We start from the raw sequence: 19,819 nt of genomic DNA on the forward strand, positions 1-19,819 counted from the left end.
ATTCATTTGAAAATATATATAGTACCTACCCTTTTCAAAAGAGTTCTTATATCACGTAGCCTGTAACAGTGTATAAGGTAATATATGTAGTCACCACTACCAGCTTTATTTTCAATGGTACAAAATACTCTTCCATAAGGTCTGATTAAATCTGACACCCAGATGAAAAACAAACCTAAGGGCTAATTTTTTCACCAATAAAGATTTGGGTGAAAAATAGTTACCTGAGTACAATCACTTCAAAGAAAAGGCAAACTGTTGAGAAGCTATGAGTTATGCCAGGAATTGGTAACAACAAAATAAACACTTCCAACAGACTGACCAAACAAAATGAGACAGTAGTTTGTTACAGAATTTACATACCAGAACCAGCACTGTCCAACCCAGCATATATGTCCAAAGAACCTTCATCATTATTTTTAAGAGGAGAAGCTGGGAAAAAAAAAAAATCAAAGACTAGTTAAAACTGACTCTGTACTTAGTGAAGTTTTTCCATTTCTACTCTGAAGGACCAGAAAAGGAGTATCAGTCTTGTGCCAAAAAAGAAAACTGTTTAGAAGCTTTTGTACGTCCTTATAAACATGCACATCTTAGTACATAGATACAGACTTAAAAACTCACTTTCAAAACCATACTAGTCAGAAGATTCCCAATCCAGTATCAGAACAATCTTCCTGCAAAAATAAAAACTCTAAACAAAATACTAAAAGCTAACTTTAGTTAATGCTCTATCACTGGATTTACTGTGCAATCATTTCACAATATATACAAATATGGAATTATTATATTGTACATCTGAAATTACTGTAATATTATATGCAAACTGTAGCTAAATTAAAAAAAAAAAATCTATCTGAAGAACTAAATAGCAATCCAAAGCAGGCAAAAACTGGAGAGGAGATGACCCCTGCAAAAAGCAATGAATTCCTACCCCCCCTTTTTTTTTTGTTTAACAAGTTTTTGTGCAAAGATAAGCCCTAGTTGGAGCCACAGCAGGCAGAGAAACTCAAATGGACACTTCTAGTCCTAATAGCTTGAAGAACTAGAGAAAAAATTTTGGGGGTGATAACAGCAACTAGAAAGAGGAAATCCAAAGAGCCATAGAGGACTCCCCAAATTGTGCCCAAATCTGAATAACATAAGTAAAGGTTAAAACTCCCAGGAGTCCAGCTAAAACCTAAAAAATCTCTGTAGCTAAACAGAGATTTCAGCTACTGTTCACCACAGGGAAGACAGAAGATCAAGTTCAGTTGAGATAAATGCCTGCTAAAATCAAAACACTAGCACTTTTCAGAGGAATATAACAGAATCATATATCTCAAACATTTACAATGTCCTAAACGCAATTCAAAATTTATCAAAGGAAATCTTGGTAGACAAATAAAAACAACTCCAAAACCAAATGAAAATTCTAAAACTGAAACTACAATACCTAAGGTAAAAAGATTCAACAGAAGAGGCGGTGAGCTTGAAGACAGATCAATAAATTATCCAATTGCAAGACTAGAGGAAAAAATATTTTTAAAAAGATCACTTACTAACCTATAGAATATCCCGAGTTCTCACATACTATATACCTGGAGTCCCAGAAGAAAAGAGACAACGGGGAGGAAAGTGATGCTAGAAGGATACTAGAGAATACTAGAAGGACAAAAACGGTAAATAACTGAGTAAATACAAAAGACTAATATTTCATCTTAATTGGTTTAACTCCTCTTAGTTTATTTAAGATACATACAACAGGCTAAAATAAAAATTACAGCACTGTACCATGGGGTTCGAGACATTTTTAACAAAAAGGGATGGAAGAGGTCAAATGCAACTATATGTACAAGACTCTACATCTTACATAAAGATTCTCACCTTTTAATAACTAGACTATAAAATGTTAAAGATGTATATTGCAGTCCCTTGAGCAACCAATTATAAAAACCACTGCAGAAAGGTATAACCAAAAAGCTAATTTGTAAATCAGAATGAAATTCTAAAATACATTCAAATACTTGAAAAAGGCAAGAAAATCAGAAAGGAAAAAAACTGATGAGACAAACTAAACTTTTAAAATGATAGGTCTAAATCCAATCACAGCAATAAAGGACATTATTGTAGTAACTGATAAAACTGGTATAAAGATGGCAGACTAAATAAAATTATAGAATTAGTGTTAAATTTACTGAAATTGATGATTATGCTGTCTTTATGTAAGAAAACCAACTTTTGCTCGTGAAATATACACTGAAGTATTTGGATGTAAGGTACCATAATGTATACAACTGGTTATCAAATAGGTCAGGGAAAAAACTGTGTGTATGTATGTGTATAAATTAAAAAGTATGTGCACAGTGTTAAAGCCACAGGCATAGGTAAAAGGCTCCTTTCATGTTCTTATTCTTGCAACTTTTCTGTAAGTCTGAAACTACAGATATAATAGAAGACAAGTACAAAAATGTTATAGGAATAAAAATGTTTGTGAAATTGTTAACTAGTAAAAATAAAAATGTACACTGTGTATCTGACTATCAAACAATGTATGCATGTGGACAAAAACTTGAGAGAGCAATATACAGAAATGAAAACAGCTATTTCCAGCAAATGAGAATAACAAAATAGTTATGTCCTTCAAAATAAGAGTTACAGTTGTGATACTTATGAATTAAATCAAAAGTAAAGGTGGTCATTATATTATACTTTCCATTTTTTAATTGGTTTAGAATTTTTCAAAGAAAAAATATTGTAAGACAAATATATAGCAGCATAACAATTTGAAAAAACATCAGCAAAAATAATTAAATGACACCAAAAAACAAATAATGCTATCCAGAGTGGTTATGACGGCCATATTCCATGTGAATCTATTCATGTCTATGGATATTATTTTTTTAAACATATTTTTCCTCATAGTTCAGTTAGCAAAGAATCTGCCTGGAATTAGACCTGGGGTCGATCCCTGTGGCAGGAAGATCCCCTGGAGAAGGAACTGGCAAACCACTCCAGTATTCTTTGCCCGGAGAATCTGATGGACAGAGGAGTTTGGCAGGCTACAGTCCATGGGGTCCAAGAGTCAGACATGGTTTAGTGACTAAATCACCATCAAGCAAAAATGGAATTCTACTAGACATGTTTTACAAGTGCCCTTTTCATTCTATAGCATTCATAATTCTGATCAATAAATATACAACTATATCCTCAAAAAATTTAATGAGATTGTCATAGCATAATTAAGACCAAAGAACTAAAATGTTATGTCAGGATTTGGAAGTTTAAAATCTGTATATTACTAAAAATATTTCCATTTTATGAGCTTATTTTACTATTAGGTCTTGGCTATCTCTTTCAAACTAATAATCTATTTGTGACTATTAATTCTTCCCAAAACAACAATAAGCAAGTACCACTCCATTTACTGGAAATATCAATTTCAAGAGTAACAAGTATCTATCATATACACACACACACACACACACACACACACACACACACACACATATATAGAAGTATATATATGGTATATGTGTGTGTGTGGATATATATATAAACACATACACATACACCTTATCAGTGAAAGCACCAAGTCCTAACCATTGGACCGCCAGGGAATTCCCCTTGTTCACTGTTCAGTCACTCAGTCATGCCCGACTCTCTGTGACCCCATGGACTGCAGCACACCAGGCCTCCCTGTCCTTCAGTTTCCCAGAGTTTGCTCAAACTCATGTCCACTGAGTCGATAATGCCATTCCAACCATCTCATCCTGCCGCCCACTTCTCCTCCTGCCCTTAATCTTTCCCAGCATCAGGGTCTTTTCCAATGAGTTGGCTCTTTGCATCAGGTGACCAAAGTATTGGCACTTCAGGATCAAGTCCTTCCAAAGAATATTCAGGGTTGACTTTCTGTGGGATTGACTAGTTTGATCTCCTTGTTGTCCAAGGGACTCTCAAGAGTATTCTAAAGCACCACAGTTTGAAAGCATCAATTCTTCAGCACTCAGCCTTCTTTATGGTCCAACTTTCACATCTGTACATGACTACTGGAAAAACCATAGCTTTGACTAGATGGACCTTGGTCGGCAAAGTGATGTCTCTGCTTTTTAATATACTGTCTAGGTTTGTCAGGCTTCCCAGGTGGCTTAATGGTAAAGAATCCGCCTGCAACACAGGACAACCAGGAGCTATGTGGGTACGATCCCTGGGTCGGGAAGATCACTGGGAGGAGGAAATGGCAACCCACTCCAGTATTCTTGTTTGGAGAATCCCATGGACAGAGGAGCCTGGTGGGCTACAGTCCATGGTGGTGCAAAAAGTTGAATACAACTGAAGCAACTTAACACGTACACACGTCTAGATTTGTCATAGCTTTTCTTCCAAGAAACAAGTGTCTTTTAATTTAATGGTTACTATCCACAGTGATTTTGGCCCCCCAAAATAGTCTGTCACTATTTCCATTTTTTCTCCATCTGTTTGCATGAAGTGATGGAACTGGATTCCATGATCTTCATTTTTGAGTGTTGAGTTTTAAGCCAGCTTTTTTACTTATATTTTTTCCCTTATATTTTTTAATATGACAATAAAAAATCATTACTGCTTATACTGGCAAAGTTGTTAATTTTATTATATTTAAGAGGCCTGAAAGTATAAAATAAGAAAGTTCTCACTTACTAAGCACTTTCTATTTGCCAAGCACTTCATTGTATTCATTTACATGTGAGGAGAAAAAGTTGATAATGACAGTGTTATCAATGAGAATAAATATATGACTTTATAATTAAATAAATTTAGAAAAACATTTAAAATGAGCTCTTACCAGAAAAGACATCAAATAAACTTGTTCCATCACCATTGTCATCATCTGCTGCCATGATCCTATTTCTTTTTGATAGTCGCCATCTAAGGTATTAAATAAAAATATTCTCCACCGTTAAAATCAACCTCACAATTCAGAGACTAAACTTAGCTTTAAGTTAAAAGATAACTTTCAAATTTGGACACAATGACAGAGTTCACTCTGCTGTTTTTTTTTTTAATGTCTGGCGTTTTCTAAAAGCTAAAACTATAAAACAAAAAATCTTAAATTTGCTGATATGATTAACCCATATCACAAAGTAAACAATGCCAATTTTATAAAGTACACAAAAATATAAATTAACTTTTATACTAAAATAAGCCAACTATCACACTAAGTAAGTGCAAACATGTGGTGAGTTCTGTGGGTCCTCTTAACAAATCATCAAACATGGGGGTAATCTTAGAAATACATGAGGCTCTAGACATACATGTTTTCAACAACAAGGGAGTAAGATGGGCAAACTGCAAAGAGCTTGATACTACACTAGACTGGTAAAGGTGTGGGGAAAATGACATATATGCTCTCATGGGCTTCCCAGGTGGCTCTGTGGTACAGTCTGCTTGCCAAAACAGGAGACGTGGGTTTGATAACTGAGTAGGGAAGATTCCCTGGAGAAGGAAATGGCAACCCACTCCTAGATTCTTGCCTGGGAAATCCCATGGACAGAGGAGCCTGGCAGGCTACAGTTCATGGGGTTGCAAAAGAATCAGATATGACTTAGCAACTAAACAATGCTCATATATACTCTCATACATAGAGCATATGCTGGTACAAACTCTAAGGAGGTAATCTGGAAACAGCTATCAAGTTTTTAAATGCAATTTAAACAATTTCATGTCTAGTAATTTGCTCTATAGATATATCAAGCACATGATTACAAATATGTATATACAGGAATATTCGATATAGCACGAGACTGGAAGCAACATAAGAATCCAAAGCAGTTTAAAAACATCTTGACTTATCTGACATTCACTAACTTATCTGACTCACAGAAAACTAGTCAATCTAATCACACTAGGACCACAGCCTTGTCTAACTCAATGAAACTAAGCAATGCCCGTGGGGCTACCCAAGACGGGCGGGTCATGGTGGAGAGGTCTGACAGAATGTGGTCCACTGGAGAAGGGAATGGCAAACCACTTCAATATTCTTGCCTTGAGAACCCCATGAACAGTATGAAAAGGCAAAATGATAGGATACGAAAGAGGAACTCCCCAGGTCAGCAGGTGCCCAATATGCTACTGGAGATCAGTGGAGAAATAACTCCAGAAAGAATGAAGGGATGGAGCCAAAGAAAAAACAATATCCAGTTGTGGATGTGACTGGTGATAGAAGCAAGGTCCGATGCTGTAAAGAGCAATATTGCGTAGGAACCTGGGATGTCAGGTCCATGAATCAAGGCAAATTGGAAGTGGTCAAACAAGAGATGGCAAGAGTGAACGTCGACATTCTAGGAATCAGCGAACTAAAATGGACTGGAATGGATGAATTTAACTCAGATGACCATTGTATCTACTACTGAGGGCAGGAATCCCTCAGAAGAAATGAAGTAGCCATCATGGTCAACAAAAGAGTTCGAAATGCAGTACTTGGATGCAATCTCAAAATGATCTCTGTTTGTTTCTAAGGCAAACCATTCAATATCACAGTAATCCAAGTCTACGCCCCAACCAGTAACGCTGAAGAAGCTGAAGTTGAACGGTTTTACGAAGACCTACAAGACCTTTTAGAATTAACACCCAAAAAAGATGTCTTTTTCATTATAGGGGACTGGAATGCAAAAGTAGGAAGTCAAGAAACACCTGGAGTAACAGGCAAATTTGGCCTTGGAATACAGAATGAAGTAGGGCAAAGACTAATAGAGTTTTGCCAAGAAAATGCACTGGTCATAACAAACACCCTCTTCCAACAACACAAGAGAAGACTCTACACATGGACATCACCAGATTGATTATATTCTTTGCAGCCAAAGATGGGAAAGCTCTATACAGTCAACAAAAACAAGACCAGGAGCTGACTGTGGCTCAGATCATCAACTCCTTATTGCCAAATTCAGACTGAAATTGAAGAAAGTAGGGAAAACCACTACATCATTCAGGTATTACCTAAATCAAATCCCTTATGATTATACAGTGGAAGTGAGAAATAGATTTAAGCGACTAGATCTGATAGAGTGCCTGATGAACTATGGACGGAGGTTCATGACATTGTACAGGAGCCAGGGATCAAGACCATCACCATGGAAAAGAAATGCAAAAAAGCAAAATGGCTATCTGGGGAGGCCTTACAAATAGCTGTGAAAAGAAGAGAAGCGAAAAGCAAAGGAGAAAAGGAAAGATATAAGCATCTGAATGCAGAGTTCCAAAGAATAGCAAGAAGAGATAAGAAAACCTTCCTCAGCGATCAATGCAAAGAAATAGAGGAAAACAACAGAATGGGAAAGACTAGAGATCTCTTCAAGAAAATTAGAGATACCAAGGGAACACTTCATGCAAAGATGGGCTCAATAAAGGACAGAAATGGTATGGACCTAACAGAAGCAGAAGATATTAAGAAGAGGTGGCAAGAATACACAGAAGAACTGTACAAAAAAGATCTTCACGACCCAGATAATCACGATGGTGTGATCACTCACCTAGAGCCAGACATCCTGGAATGTGAAGTCAAGTGGGCCTTGGAAAGCATCAGTACGAACAAAGTTAGTGGAGGTGATGGCATTCCAGATGAGCTAGTTCAAATCCTGAAAGATGATGCTGTGAAAGTGCTGCACTCAATATGCCAGCAAACTTGGAAAATTCAGCAGTGGCCACAGGACTGGAAAAGGTCAGTCTTCATTTCAATCCCAAAGAAGGGCAATGCCAAAGAATGCTCAAACTACCACACAATTGCACTCATCTCACACGCTAGTAAAGTAATGCTCAAAATTCTCCAAGCCAGGCTTCAACAGTACATGAACCGTGAACTTCCAGATATTCAAGCTGGTTTTAGAAAAGGCAGAGGAACCAGAGATCAAATTGCCAACATCCACTGGATCACTGAAAAAGCAAGGGAGTTCCAGAAAAACATCTATTTCTGCTTTATTGACTATGCCAAAGCCTTTGACTGTGTGGATCACAATAAACTGTGGAAACTTCTGAAAGAGATGGGAATACCAGACGACCTGACCTGCCTCTTGAGAAATTTGTATGTAGGTCAGGAAGCAACAGTTAGAATTGGACATGGAACAACAGACTGGTTCCAAACTGGGAAAGGAGTACGTCAAGGCTGTATATTGTCACCCTGCTTATTTAACTTAGATGCAGAGAACATCATGAGAAACGCTGGGCTGGAATCAAGACTGATGGGAGAAATATCAACAACCTCAGATATGCAGATGACACCATCCTTATGGCAGAAAATGAAAAGGAACTAAAAAGCCTCTTGATGAAGGTGAAAGAGGAGAGTGAAAAAGTTGGCTTAAAACTCAACATTCAGAAAACTAAGATCATGGCATCTGGTCCCATCACTTCATGGGAAACAGATGGGGAAACTGTCAGACTTTATTTTTGGGGGCTCCAAAATCACTGCAGATGGTGACTGCAGCCATGAAATTAAAAGACGATTACTCCTTGGAAGAAAAGTTATGACCAAACTAGACAGCATATTCAAAAGCAGAGACACTACTTTGCCAACAAAGGTCCGTCTAGTCAAGGCTATGGTTTTTCCTGTGGTCATGTATGGATGTGAGAGTTGGACTGTGAAGAAGGCTGAGCGCCGAAGAATTGATGCTTTTGAACTGTAGTGTTGGAGAAGACTCTTGAGAGTCCCTTGGACTGCAAGGAGATCCAACCAGTCCATCCTAAAGGAGATCAGCCCTGGGATTTCTTTGGAAGGAATGATGCTAAAGCTGAAACTCCAGGACTTTGGCCACCTCATGCAAAGAGTTGACTCATTGGAAAAGACTCTGATGCTGGGAGGGATTGGGGGCAGGAGGAGAAGGGGACGACAGAGGATGAGATGACTGGATGGCATCATTGACTCGATGGACGTGAGTCTCAGTGAACTCCAGGAGTTGGTGATGGACAAGGAGGTCTGGCGTGCTGCAATTCATGGGGTCGCAAAGAGTCGGACACAACTGAGTGACTGAACTGAACTGAACTGATCTGACACTCTCCATTCTGCCTGTAAGGTATATGAATGTTGCCCACAGTCAATGAACTATGGCCACTATGGCTATTTGGGGTTATTAAGGGTACCTGTGCCTGCATACCTCTGCTCTCATCAACTGAGATAACCTACCAACAACCAGGTGCATCTATTTTCAAATCCAATTATGTTTATCTCCTTATTTTTCTAAGTAAAAGTATGATTGTTGTTATTTTAGTCACTAAGTCATGTCTGACTCTTTTCGACCCCATGGACTATAACCTAACAGCCTCCTCTGTCCATGGAACTTCCCAGGCAAGAATACTGGAGTGGGATTACTATTCAGCTGTTTACCAGGGAAAACTAGAGTGAATGTTCTAGAAAGTCTAAAAGGTGAGAAGCAAGACACTTACAATTGCTGTCAAGTCAAGTGACGGTGACATAATCCAAAATACTAGAAGAGAAAATCTAGTCTGTACTCAGGTGGACTCAGAAGTATAGAATTTGTTACTCAAATGAAAACAGTCCTGGAAATCCCAAGCAACATCTTCTTGGTGTGCAAGGAAGTCAGAGCTCTAATCACTGGATGTATACTCAAAGGAAAGGTCATGATTCTACCACAAGAGATATAATTTATATATTATGCCTTTAGATAAAATCAAAGTATACGTATATGTTTAATCAACTCTGTTATACCCTGCGCAATAATTACAAAACACAAAAATGGCATAATCACATTTGGCAAGTAACACAACTAACTCTTGGTAAAGCAGCACACAACTGATGGAGAAGAAACTCACAGGTTTCCTGGCAGTAACCTACTACTAGCTGCAAACTGAAGGGAGCATCACTCAATGGCTTTTTTTCCCCACAAAATGGTGACCAATTAATCTGATGACCTGGTTAAACAGATCAAACAGATCAAAGCCTTCACTGCATATCATTTCACAGTTTCAGTTTTTACTATTGGTAGTTATTACTTTAAAAACAAAAAAAAAGATTCTGCTTGTCTTGGTTATTTAAAATTGGCAAATACAAGAGATCCAAAAAATCCTGAGTTTTTGCCCCTCACCTGTCTTAAACTTTTTTCCTCCAATTGTTTATGGGATCACCGTCTGCAAACCTTACTTTCTAGGCTCCTACCACCAAATAATACATATACATTTAAATTACTTTTAAAATTTAAGAGAAAAGTGATTGCTCATTTATTAGTCACAATAGATGTAGCACTAAGAGATCTTCAAAATTGTCTCTGAGAATTATTTATATATATGTATATACACATAAAGTTAAAGGAACTGTGGGAATTATGATGCCTCTTTATTCCCTATCTACCCTTGTGTGATAATGGAGGTAGGCCCTGAAAATATTTCTCCTTTGCTAACTAGCCCTATGTACAGTTTTGTCAGTAGAGAGTGCTGAAGGGACCCTGGAAAGGAAGGGGGTTTCTCTTCCTACTTTCAGTGTGTCTAGCTGGCCAGGTTCCTGCAGAGCCAGCATTCCCCAGCATTCAATACTTACAGTACACAGCTTCTCCAGCACTAGGTTTCTGCAAGGGCACAATTTTTCTACATGCTTGCCTCCTATACATAAGGCTGCTATTACAATGGACTCCTGCAGGACATAGCTTTCTCCTGCTAGGCTTATGGAGAGAGCAGCTTCTCCAACTCCTGGATCCCACAGCACCCAATAGCATCTAGGGGCTTCCCTATGCAGCTCCTCTGCTAAGTCCAAAGTACTGTCACCAGCAAGGCACTTAGCAATTTCTCCACCATTCAATTAGCCTGGGCCACACTCTTTCCAATGGTGGGGAGATGGGTTTTCTCTGGATGATCTATCTCAACCCTAAAGGTAGTGGCTGATCCTGTATCTGCTACTCCTTCTTTCTTAGGGTTATCTTTAACTCTTTACTAACCAATTCCCAGTTATTCCAACTTGCTGTTAACAATTCTTTCTAATACACTTTCTCTTTCAAAGCTACCATGTGGCTTTTGTCTGATACTTGTAGGCAATCGCAACAGAGGTTTTAATACACTCTGCTAATCAAGCAGTTAAAAGAGATTTAAAGATATAGCTCTGAACACAAAATTGACAGATTTGATCTGATGATTTTTATATTACCTACACTAAATTACTATACTTGTATTACTTCCAAGAACATTTATAAAAATGGACAACATATTGTAACAGTGAGTTTCAACAAATTTCAGACATGCTTTTATTAATAAAGTTTGAAATTAACAGTGCATTTTCAAATTTCCCAATTACTTTCAAAAACCACAAACATAGGGCAAAGAACAAATATTAATGGAAATCAGGAAATACACAGAACTAACAATGTATATACTACAAAACATTTGTGGGATACAACAAAAATACTTTTAGAGGAAAAGTTATAGCATGAAATAAATTTTTAGGAAAAGAATACAAAATATTAATTAGGTCATCCAACTCAACAAAAAGAACAAAGTAAACTGAAAGAAACACATAAAAAACATAAATTAATGAAAAGAAACAACGCTCTAAAGATGAATAAAAATAAATGATAGCTCTTTAAAAGGACAAATCAAATAGACATATACCTAGCAAAACTAATAAAGAAAAAGAAAGAACAAACATTAGGAATAGAAAAGGAGTATGGCCTCACAAGGGCTTCCCCAGTGGTTCAGCAGTAAAGAACATGCCTGCCAACGTAGGAGCTGCAGGAGACTCAGGTTCGATCCCTGGGTCAGGAAGATCCCCTAATGGCAACTCACTCCAGTATCCCTGCCAGGAAAATCCCATGGACAGAGGAGCCTGGCGGGCTACAGTCCATGGGGTCCCAAAGAGTTGGCCACGACTGAGCGACTGAGCACACATGCACAACAGTCTCACACACAGCAGAGATTAAGTTATTAACAAAATGTATTTCAAAGTTCAATCAAACGGATGGCTTTTTAGAAAAACGTAACTTGTCAAAACTGACTAAAGAAGAAACCGAAAATATGAACACATTTTAAAATAATTCAACACAGTAGTTAATCTGGGATGATTAAATAATGATTAAATAGTTCAATACAATAATCTACTCATAAAGAAACTTGTAATTCTATCATACCTTCAAAGAAGAGATAAAATCTATTCCAGACAACAAATGGGGGGGAAAGGCTGAGAGACAAGATTTGTAAGGTTAGTACAGTCTAGACATCAAAACTGGGCAAAGACAGGACAAAACAGGAAAATTACAAGACAGGAAAACTTTAGGTCCATCTTTCTTATGAACATAGAAACAGTCTTTTAAAAGTATTAGCCAACTGCATCCAGCAAGACATTAAACAAAAAACAAAAACAAAAGTACACTAAGGACAAGTAAGATTTATCCCCCCAAATGGAAGATGGTATAGCATTAAAATCTCAATTAGTATAAGCACTGTCTTCTAGTTGATGAAGTTGCTTCCCACTAGGGTACAAAGTAACAGTTCCGATCTGTTATATATGTATATTGGAATTGAATGATTTAATCAGTGGGTGGTAGTGAGAGCCAGGTTTCTTGCTACTGAAGCAGAAGGTTACAGAAAAGCAAGAGAACATACTAAAAATGACCCCTGTGGTAATAGATGATAGCTGAAGACATCAGTAAGAACATACATTTAACTCAACATAGATACAGATGATTAGACATAATTATAGGTGCATGTATATACATGAGTTAGTAGACACACATGTATTGATACTTCTTTGCTCCACCAGCAAAGGAGCAATAAGCACACATAATATCCATACCTTGGATTCTAACACTCTTCTCCATTAACCTGGACCAGAGAATTCCCTGAAAACTTTCTTTTGCCACGTAAGGCAACATATTCATAGGTTCCTAAGATTAGAACATGGACATATTAGTGAATCCATTACTTGGCCTAACACACTGAGACTGATGTTTAAATTGTAGCTTGTTTTAATTAACTTAAGAGTTAAAGAGGGGGTTCCCTGGTGGTCCAGTGGTTAGGACTCCACACTTCCATCACTGGGGGCACGGGGGCTCAATCCCTAGTTAGGGAACTAAGATCCCTCAAGCTGTATAGCATGGCCAAGAAAAAAAAAAAAAGTTAAATGGCCATATGTGGCTAGAGGTTGCTGTACTGGATAGCAGTTAGAGAGAACATGAGCAACCTGAAAGCAGAGATCAAGTTTTAAAAATCTATATTCTCAGCACTTAATATACAAATATGAAAATAAAGGTGTGCTGAATAAACAAGGAAATCAACCAAAAGACCCTTAACCAAAATATATCTATATCCGTTAACTAAAGCTCATGGTTTATTCACTGGCTCTCACTCAAAAGACTACTTATCTTATTCATCATGAAAAGCTCACAGGGAAGACTTCACAGAGCTGTAGTTACAATTTAATAACACATAACTAGTTCTAAATGCTATTGGACCGTTGTAAAAATTATCTGAATACTCTTCTAAGGTGACAAGCTCCTGGACATCAGTCTTCTTTTCTACAACTGCAAAGCAAAGTCTGGATTCAACATCTGATGGGCAAACACAAAGAAGTTGAGATGGAGAGCAAGAGCAGCTACAAAAAACAGGGATACCAAATCAGACTCCTCTGCTGCTCCTTCAGTGCCTGAAAACTAGGAACTGTCTGTACTAAAATACAAACCAGGAGTCAGCAATAAGATGCTAAAGTTAATAGATACATTCCTATAAGTCCAAGCTCACCAAGTCCAAAACAAAACCAAAAAAAAAATCTTTCCATCAACATCTGTCACCTCCTGATATCACTGTTTCTTTAAGTACCATCCCTACTGATGCTTCTCCCTTTTTCTTTGTTCTTGCTGAAGAAATTTGTTTCAGCCTCCACTATAGCTACCTAGTTATCTTCGCTCTCCAAACACATGCTACCCACAATTGTTGAGTTAGTTCTTCCAAAGCAATCCTGTTCATCTCATTTCCTGCTCAAAAACTTCGTATTACTTCCCAACACCTACTGAATAAAGTCAACACAGACACTGGCACCTCCACTTCTGACCCTCTCATTCACTACCCCAAGATTTCCAAAATCCCAAGGTTCAGTGAAACTGGACTCCTGCGTGCAAACACACTTCCTGACAACATCTATCAATAAGTTCACAAGCAAGCCACAGAATAGAATGTGAGAACTGAGGTTTTAGAAAGTCTGGTGAAATACTTGGACTTCTTCAACCACAGAGTGAGGGAACCACTAAAAGCTTTTAAGGCCAAGAAATATAATGATCAAATATGAATTTCAAAGAAAAAATCTGCATTTCAGACATTCAACTCTAGCAAGAAGAGTATTGAAAATATTAGTAGCAAGGCAGATAGCAAAGGCTATTATAACATACAGTAGACAATGAGGGGTGACTAAGTTATTAACAGTGGAAATAAAGATTAGAAGCAGACCTCAGAGATTTCAGTGCCAGAATCAAAAAGATTTAAGGAAAAATGTATTCAAGTATCAGGCTTCCCAGACGGAGCTAGTGGTAAAGATCCCCACCTGCCATTGCAGGAGACCTAAGAGATGTAGGTTCAATCCCTGGGTCAGGAAGATCCCCTGGAGTAGGAAATGGCAATCCACGCCAGTATTCTTGCCTGGAGAGTCCCATGGACAGAAGAGCCTGGAGGGCTACAGTCCACAGAGTCGCACTGAGTCAAACACGACTGAAGCAACTTAGCACGCAAGCACCTATTCAAGTACCCAATATCGCCCATTTCAAAACCACAGCCTGAGCTGTCTTTTCAAAATGCAAATATGATCATGTTCCCTCCGTTTAAAACTCTTCAGTGCTTCCAGCTGATCCTGGTTAGAAAACAAATTTGTCACAGTTCTGCTTACAAAGCCCTGAGTGAGCCAGCCTCTACCCTCCTCTAAGTGTTGTGTGCTGTGTGCCCAGTCGCTTCAGCCATGTCTGACTCTACTCGACCCTATGGACTGCAGCCTGCCAGGCTCCCCTGTCCATAGGATTCCCCAGGCAAGAATACTGGAGTAGGTTGCTATTCCCTTCTCCAGGACATCATTCTGACCCAGAGACCGAACCAGGGTCTCCTGCACTGCAGGCGGATTCTTTACCACTGAGCCACTGGGGAAGCTGCAGTGTTAGTCTGCATCATTCTCCCCCATTCTCCAGGAGTCTGTGCTCTGATCATAAGGGCCTTCCTTCAGCTCCCAGAACACAGTCTGTTCCTACCACCACAGGGCCTCAGTAGGGAGTACTCTTTTCTCACTGTGCTTCACTCAATTCCTCTTGATACTGTGACTTAAGGGCTTTCCCAGTGGCTCAGCAGTAAAGAATCCACCTGCAATGCAAGAGATGCAGGAAGACTCCTGACAGCCTACACTCCACGAGGTGGCAAAGAGTCAGACACGACTCAACCCACCCCAGGGATCGAACCTGGGTCTCCTGCATTGCAGGCAGATCTTCACTGTCAAAATCAACAGGGAAGACCCTGTTAAATTTAACCATCTGTTAAATATTTTTATAACACTGTGTCCTTTCTCTACATGGCCTCTCTTCAGTTTATGATTACATTTTTGTGAGACTGCTAGAGAAATATCTGTCTCATCCACTAGACTATACGTTTCACCAAGACCAGGCCCTGGTCTGTTCTGTTTACCATTGTACCCCCAGCTCTCAACATAGAGCCTGACAGGTTGGTAGGTAATAAAAAAAATACTTGCTGAAATAATCAAAATCCCAATTTGCAAAAGACAACTCTTCAGTTCCTAGCTTCCGTAACAAGGTAGTCATGCTTTCCACTGAAATGGAGAACCAAAGAAGACATGTTGAATTATCTGTAGGACATTCAGGACAAGATGTCTAAAAAGTATATAGCACAGAAGACAAGACATAATTGCTACTATTTAGAAACGCTGGGCTGGAGGAAGCACAAGATGGAATCAAGATTGCCGGGAGAAATATCAATAACCTCAGATATGCAGATGACACCACCATTATGGCAGAAAGTGAAGAACTAAGGAGCCTCTTGATGAAAGTGAGAGAGAGTGAAAAAGTTGGCTTAAAGCTCAACATTCAGAAAACTAAGATCATGGCATCCGGACCCATCACTTCATAGCAAATAGATGGGGAAACACTGCAAACAGTAGCTGACTTTATTTTGGGGGGCTCCAAAATCACTGCAGATGCTGACTGCAGCCATGAAATTAAAAGACGCTTACCACTTGGAAAGAAAGTTATGACCAACCTAGACAGCATATTAAAAAGCAGAGACACTACTTTGTCAACAAAGGTCTGTCTAGTCAAGGCTATGGTTTTTCCAGTAGTCATGTATGGATTTGAGAGTTGGACTATAAAGAAAGCTGAGCGCCGAAGAATTGATGCTTTTGAACTGTGGTGTTGGAGAAGACTCTTGAAGAGTCCCTTGGACTGCAAGGAGATCCAACCAGTTCATCCTAAAGGAGATCAGTCCTGGGTGTTCATTGGAAGGACTGACGTTGAAGCTGAAACTCCAATACTTTGGCCACCTGATGCAAAGAGCTGACTCATTTGAAAAGACCCTGATGCTGGGAAAGATTGAGGGCAGGAAGAGAAGGGGATGACAGAGGATGAGATGGTTGGATGACATCACCAACTCAACGGACATGGGTTTTTGGGTAGACTCAACCCAAGTCACAGTTGGTGGATAGGGAAGCCTGGCATGCTGCAGTTCATGGGGTCACAAAGAGTTGGACACAACTGAGCTGAACTGAACTGAACAATAGCCAAGATTAGAAACTATCCAAATGTCCATTGACAAGTGAGTGGATAAAAAAGATGTGGTATATATACACAATGGAATACTACTCAGCCATAAAAAAGAATGAAATATTGCTATCTTCAGCACCATGGCTAGCCCAAAAGATTGTTATATTGAGTGAAGTCAGAAACAGTAAGACAAATACCATATGAGATCATTTACATGTAGAATCTAAAATATGACACAGATTAACTTATTCACAAAACAGAAAGATTCACAGACACAGAAAACAAGTTTATAGTTATCAAAGGGGAAAAGGAGTGGGGGGAAGGGATAAATGAGGAGTTTGGGTTAGCAGATACAAACTACTACATATGAAATAGATAAACCATAAGGTCCTATAGCACAGCAAGCTATATTCAGTATCCTGTAATGAACCATAATGAAAAATAACATGATAAAGAATATATAGAGTAAAAGAATGTATAAAACTGAATCACTTTGCTGTATACCAGAAACTAACACAACATTGTAAAGCAACTATACTTCATCAATTAAAAAGACATAACTACCCTAGCTGAGATCACCCTTGAAGTTACAAAGACCAGTGATTCTCTTGAAAAGGAAGACAGGAAACAGAAGACGAGGAATTACGTATCAGTATCTCTTGGGAAGAAGGATTTTTCACATTTGCTCTCATCTTTCTCCAAATGAGTGTCTCAATATACAAAGAGAATTGTTTCTGATAGGAGAGTTGCACCAAAGTGTAGAAGCAAACTTTTTAAAGTTGAGAACCATGATGATGAAAGAAAAGCGTTGCAAGCTCACTCATAATCTTTTGAGGAACAATCCCAATGAATTCAGATGTGAAGGCAAAGCAGATGAGAGAAGGATCACCTAGCCTTTTGTGATAGGATGTCTTCAAGAGACAGTCTGAAGGAGGTTTCCTTTAAGAAAAAAAAAATCAAGGGAATGAAATAAACATTTGTAGAGAAAAACAAACATATATGTAGACAAAGAGTCAGGGGAGAGGGAAAGGGTATTTTTAGGCTCACAGCAAAGGCTTAATCTAATACAGCAAAATCCCTAAAATGATGTAAGGGGAAAAGAGTAACAAACACCACATACTGTACCCTATGTGCCAGCCACTGACCTAAATGCTCTTAAATACATTATTGCTGCTGCTGCTGCTAAATCGCTTCAGTCGAGTCCGACTCTGTGCGACCCCATAGACGGCAGCTCACCAGGCTCCCCCGTCCCTGGAATTCTCCAGGCAAGAACACGGAGTGGGTTGCCATTTCCTTCTCCAATGCATGAAAGTGAAAAGAGAAAGTGAAGTCGCTCAGTCCTGTCCGACTCTTCGCGACCCCATAGACTGCAGCCTACCAGGCTCCTCTGTCCATGGGATTTTCCAGGCAAGAGTACTGGAGTGGGGTGCCATTGCCTTCTCCGAAATACATTATTAATTTATCTTGAAAATGAAAGTGAAGTCGCTCAGTCGTGTCCGACTCTTAGCGACCCCATGGACTGCGGCCCACCAGGCTCCTCCATCCATGGGATTTTCCACGCAAGAGTGCTGGAGTGGGGTGCCATTGCCTTCTCCGAAGGAAAATAGCTAGGGAGATGTAAAAGATAAGGATGTTTCGGGACTTCCCAGGTGATCCGGTGGCTCAGACTCCATGCTTCCAATGCAGGAGGCTTGGGTTCAATCCCTGGTCAGGGAACTGGATCCCACATGCCACAACGAAGAAGTCACATATTGCAGCTAAAGATCCTGCATACCGCAACTAATGCCAGACATCCTGGAGCGCGAAGTCAAGTGGGCCCTAGGAAGCATCGTCCTATGAGGTACAGACTATTCTTTTTCCCAATTTACAGATGCAGAAATAGATAAGAGAAACTTGCCTCAAGGTCCAACAGCTGGTAAAGGGAGACCTGGGATTAGAACTCAGCTATCTCTAAAGCCAGATGACAAAAAGAATATTCATTAGAGAAAAAAATATAAAAAAAAAAGTTTTTAATGGGTGATCTTTTGCAAAATGGCAAGAAACGCTATAACTAATTGGGGTAGGGGGATTCTTCCCCTGAAGGCCTCTGTCCCCCCTCCAATCAAAACAGCCCTGAGTGAGATGGGGGAGGAGCCTTCAAGACAGACAAGGTTTGGAGCTGGAGCTGTAAAGAATGGGAAAGAAAAGGGAAGAATCAGAATCAATAGCAAGTTGATGTCTGAAGCGCAAATCTTGAGACTCTACGAATTATACATTCACATCTGATTTAGGGTCTACTCTGTGTTAGGAAAAGATTCTCATACCTGTAGAGATTAAGGTAAACAACTTCTCTGGGTGTAACAGTGGCCGAAACAAACTACATCCAATGATCACCAGACACAGGAAAGACCCATTCCTCCAGAGAATCACATCTGAACGAGTACATTGCAAGGAGAGATAGGTTTTGGTGGGGGGGAGGGGAAGGAAGAATGGTCGAAAAGACAATTTCAAGGAAAGATAGGTTTTGGAGGGGAGGGGCAGGAAGGGTCGAAATTCCTACCTGCGCTAGTCCTCGCCCCCGCCCCTTCCCGAATTCTCTCGAAGGACCACAGAGGGATCTGGAGTGAAAACCCAGAAGCTGCTTCCGAGGAACGCGGCTTCCTGGGGGCCCCGGACATTAGACGCACGCCAACCCCCACCGATTCCGCTGCTCCCTTCAACTCCCTGGCTCTCCGGACGCAGTGAGCCTCCGCTAAAGGGACTTCCGCGCCATGCAAACTCTTCCCAGAAGCTCCGCGCAGACCGGACCCCTACAAGAACTTACCCGCCCCGCCTGGCCCAAAGCAGCCTGGGATCCTCTCTGGACACTCTGGTCTCCCTGGCATCTCCACCAATGCCAGCTCGCTATTAGCACCCGGAGGCGGGACTAAGCGTCCACGGCCAATCGGATCGGACGCAAAGCACGTCCTCGGCGCACATTAATAGTTCCCGCCTTTGGGAGGGATTAAAAAAAACAAGGTTGGCGCCAAACTCGCGTTTGAGGCAAAGGGGCGGGGTCTGCCCTGGCGGGGAGAAGGGGCGGGGCTTCCGTACGGAAGGGGCAGAACCTTGGCTGAGGTAGGGCGGGGTCTGGGGGCTCTTTAATGAAAGGGGGAAATAATCGC

The 19,819-nt window shown here is 39.8% G+C and overlaps 1 protein-coding gene across 4 annotated transcripts in view; it reads right to left on the reverse strand.

The window, feature by feature from the left end:
* The window catches only part of CASP8AP2 (caspase 8 associated protein 2), a 35,060-nt gene extending 15,522 nt beyond the window's left edge, over positions 1–19,538 (reverse strand). For 2 of the 4 annotated variants that reach the window (XM_070796072.1, XM_070796070.1), the window contains exons 1-3: positions 19,480–19,538; positions 4,799–4,881; positions 364–432 (exon numbers count right to left, since the gene is read on the reverse strand). In XM_070796072.1, the coding sequence (XP_070652173.1) occupies positions 364–432; positions 4,799–4,853 (124 nt within the window). In that variant the 5' untranslated portion in view covers positions 4,854–4,881; positions 19,480–19,538. The other 2 variants (XM_019967350.2, XM_070796071.1) reach the window with 2 other exon arrangements.
* Positions 19,539–19,819: the final 281 nt, after the last annotated feature.

The sequence above is a fragment of the Bos indicus genome, chromosome 9 (assembly GCF_029378745.1).
Source record: "Bos indicus isolate NIAB-ARS_2022 breed Sahiwal x Tharparkar chromosome 9, NIAB-ARS_B.indTharparkar_mat_pri_1.0, whole genome shotgun sequence".
NCBI lineage: Eukaryota > Metazoa > Chordata > Mammalia > Artiodactyla > Bovidae > Bos > Bos indicus.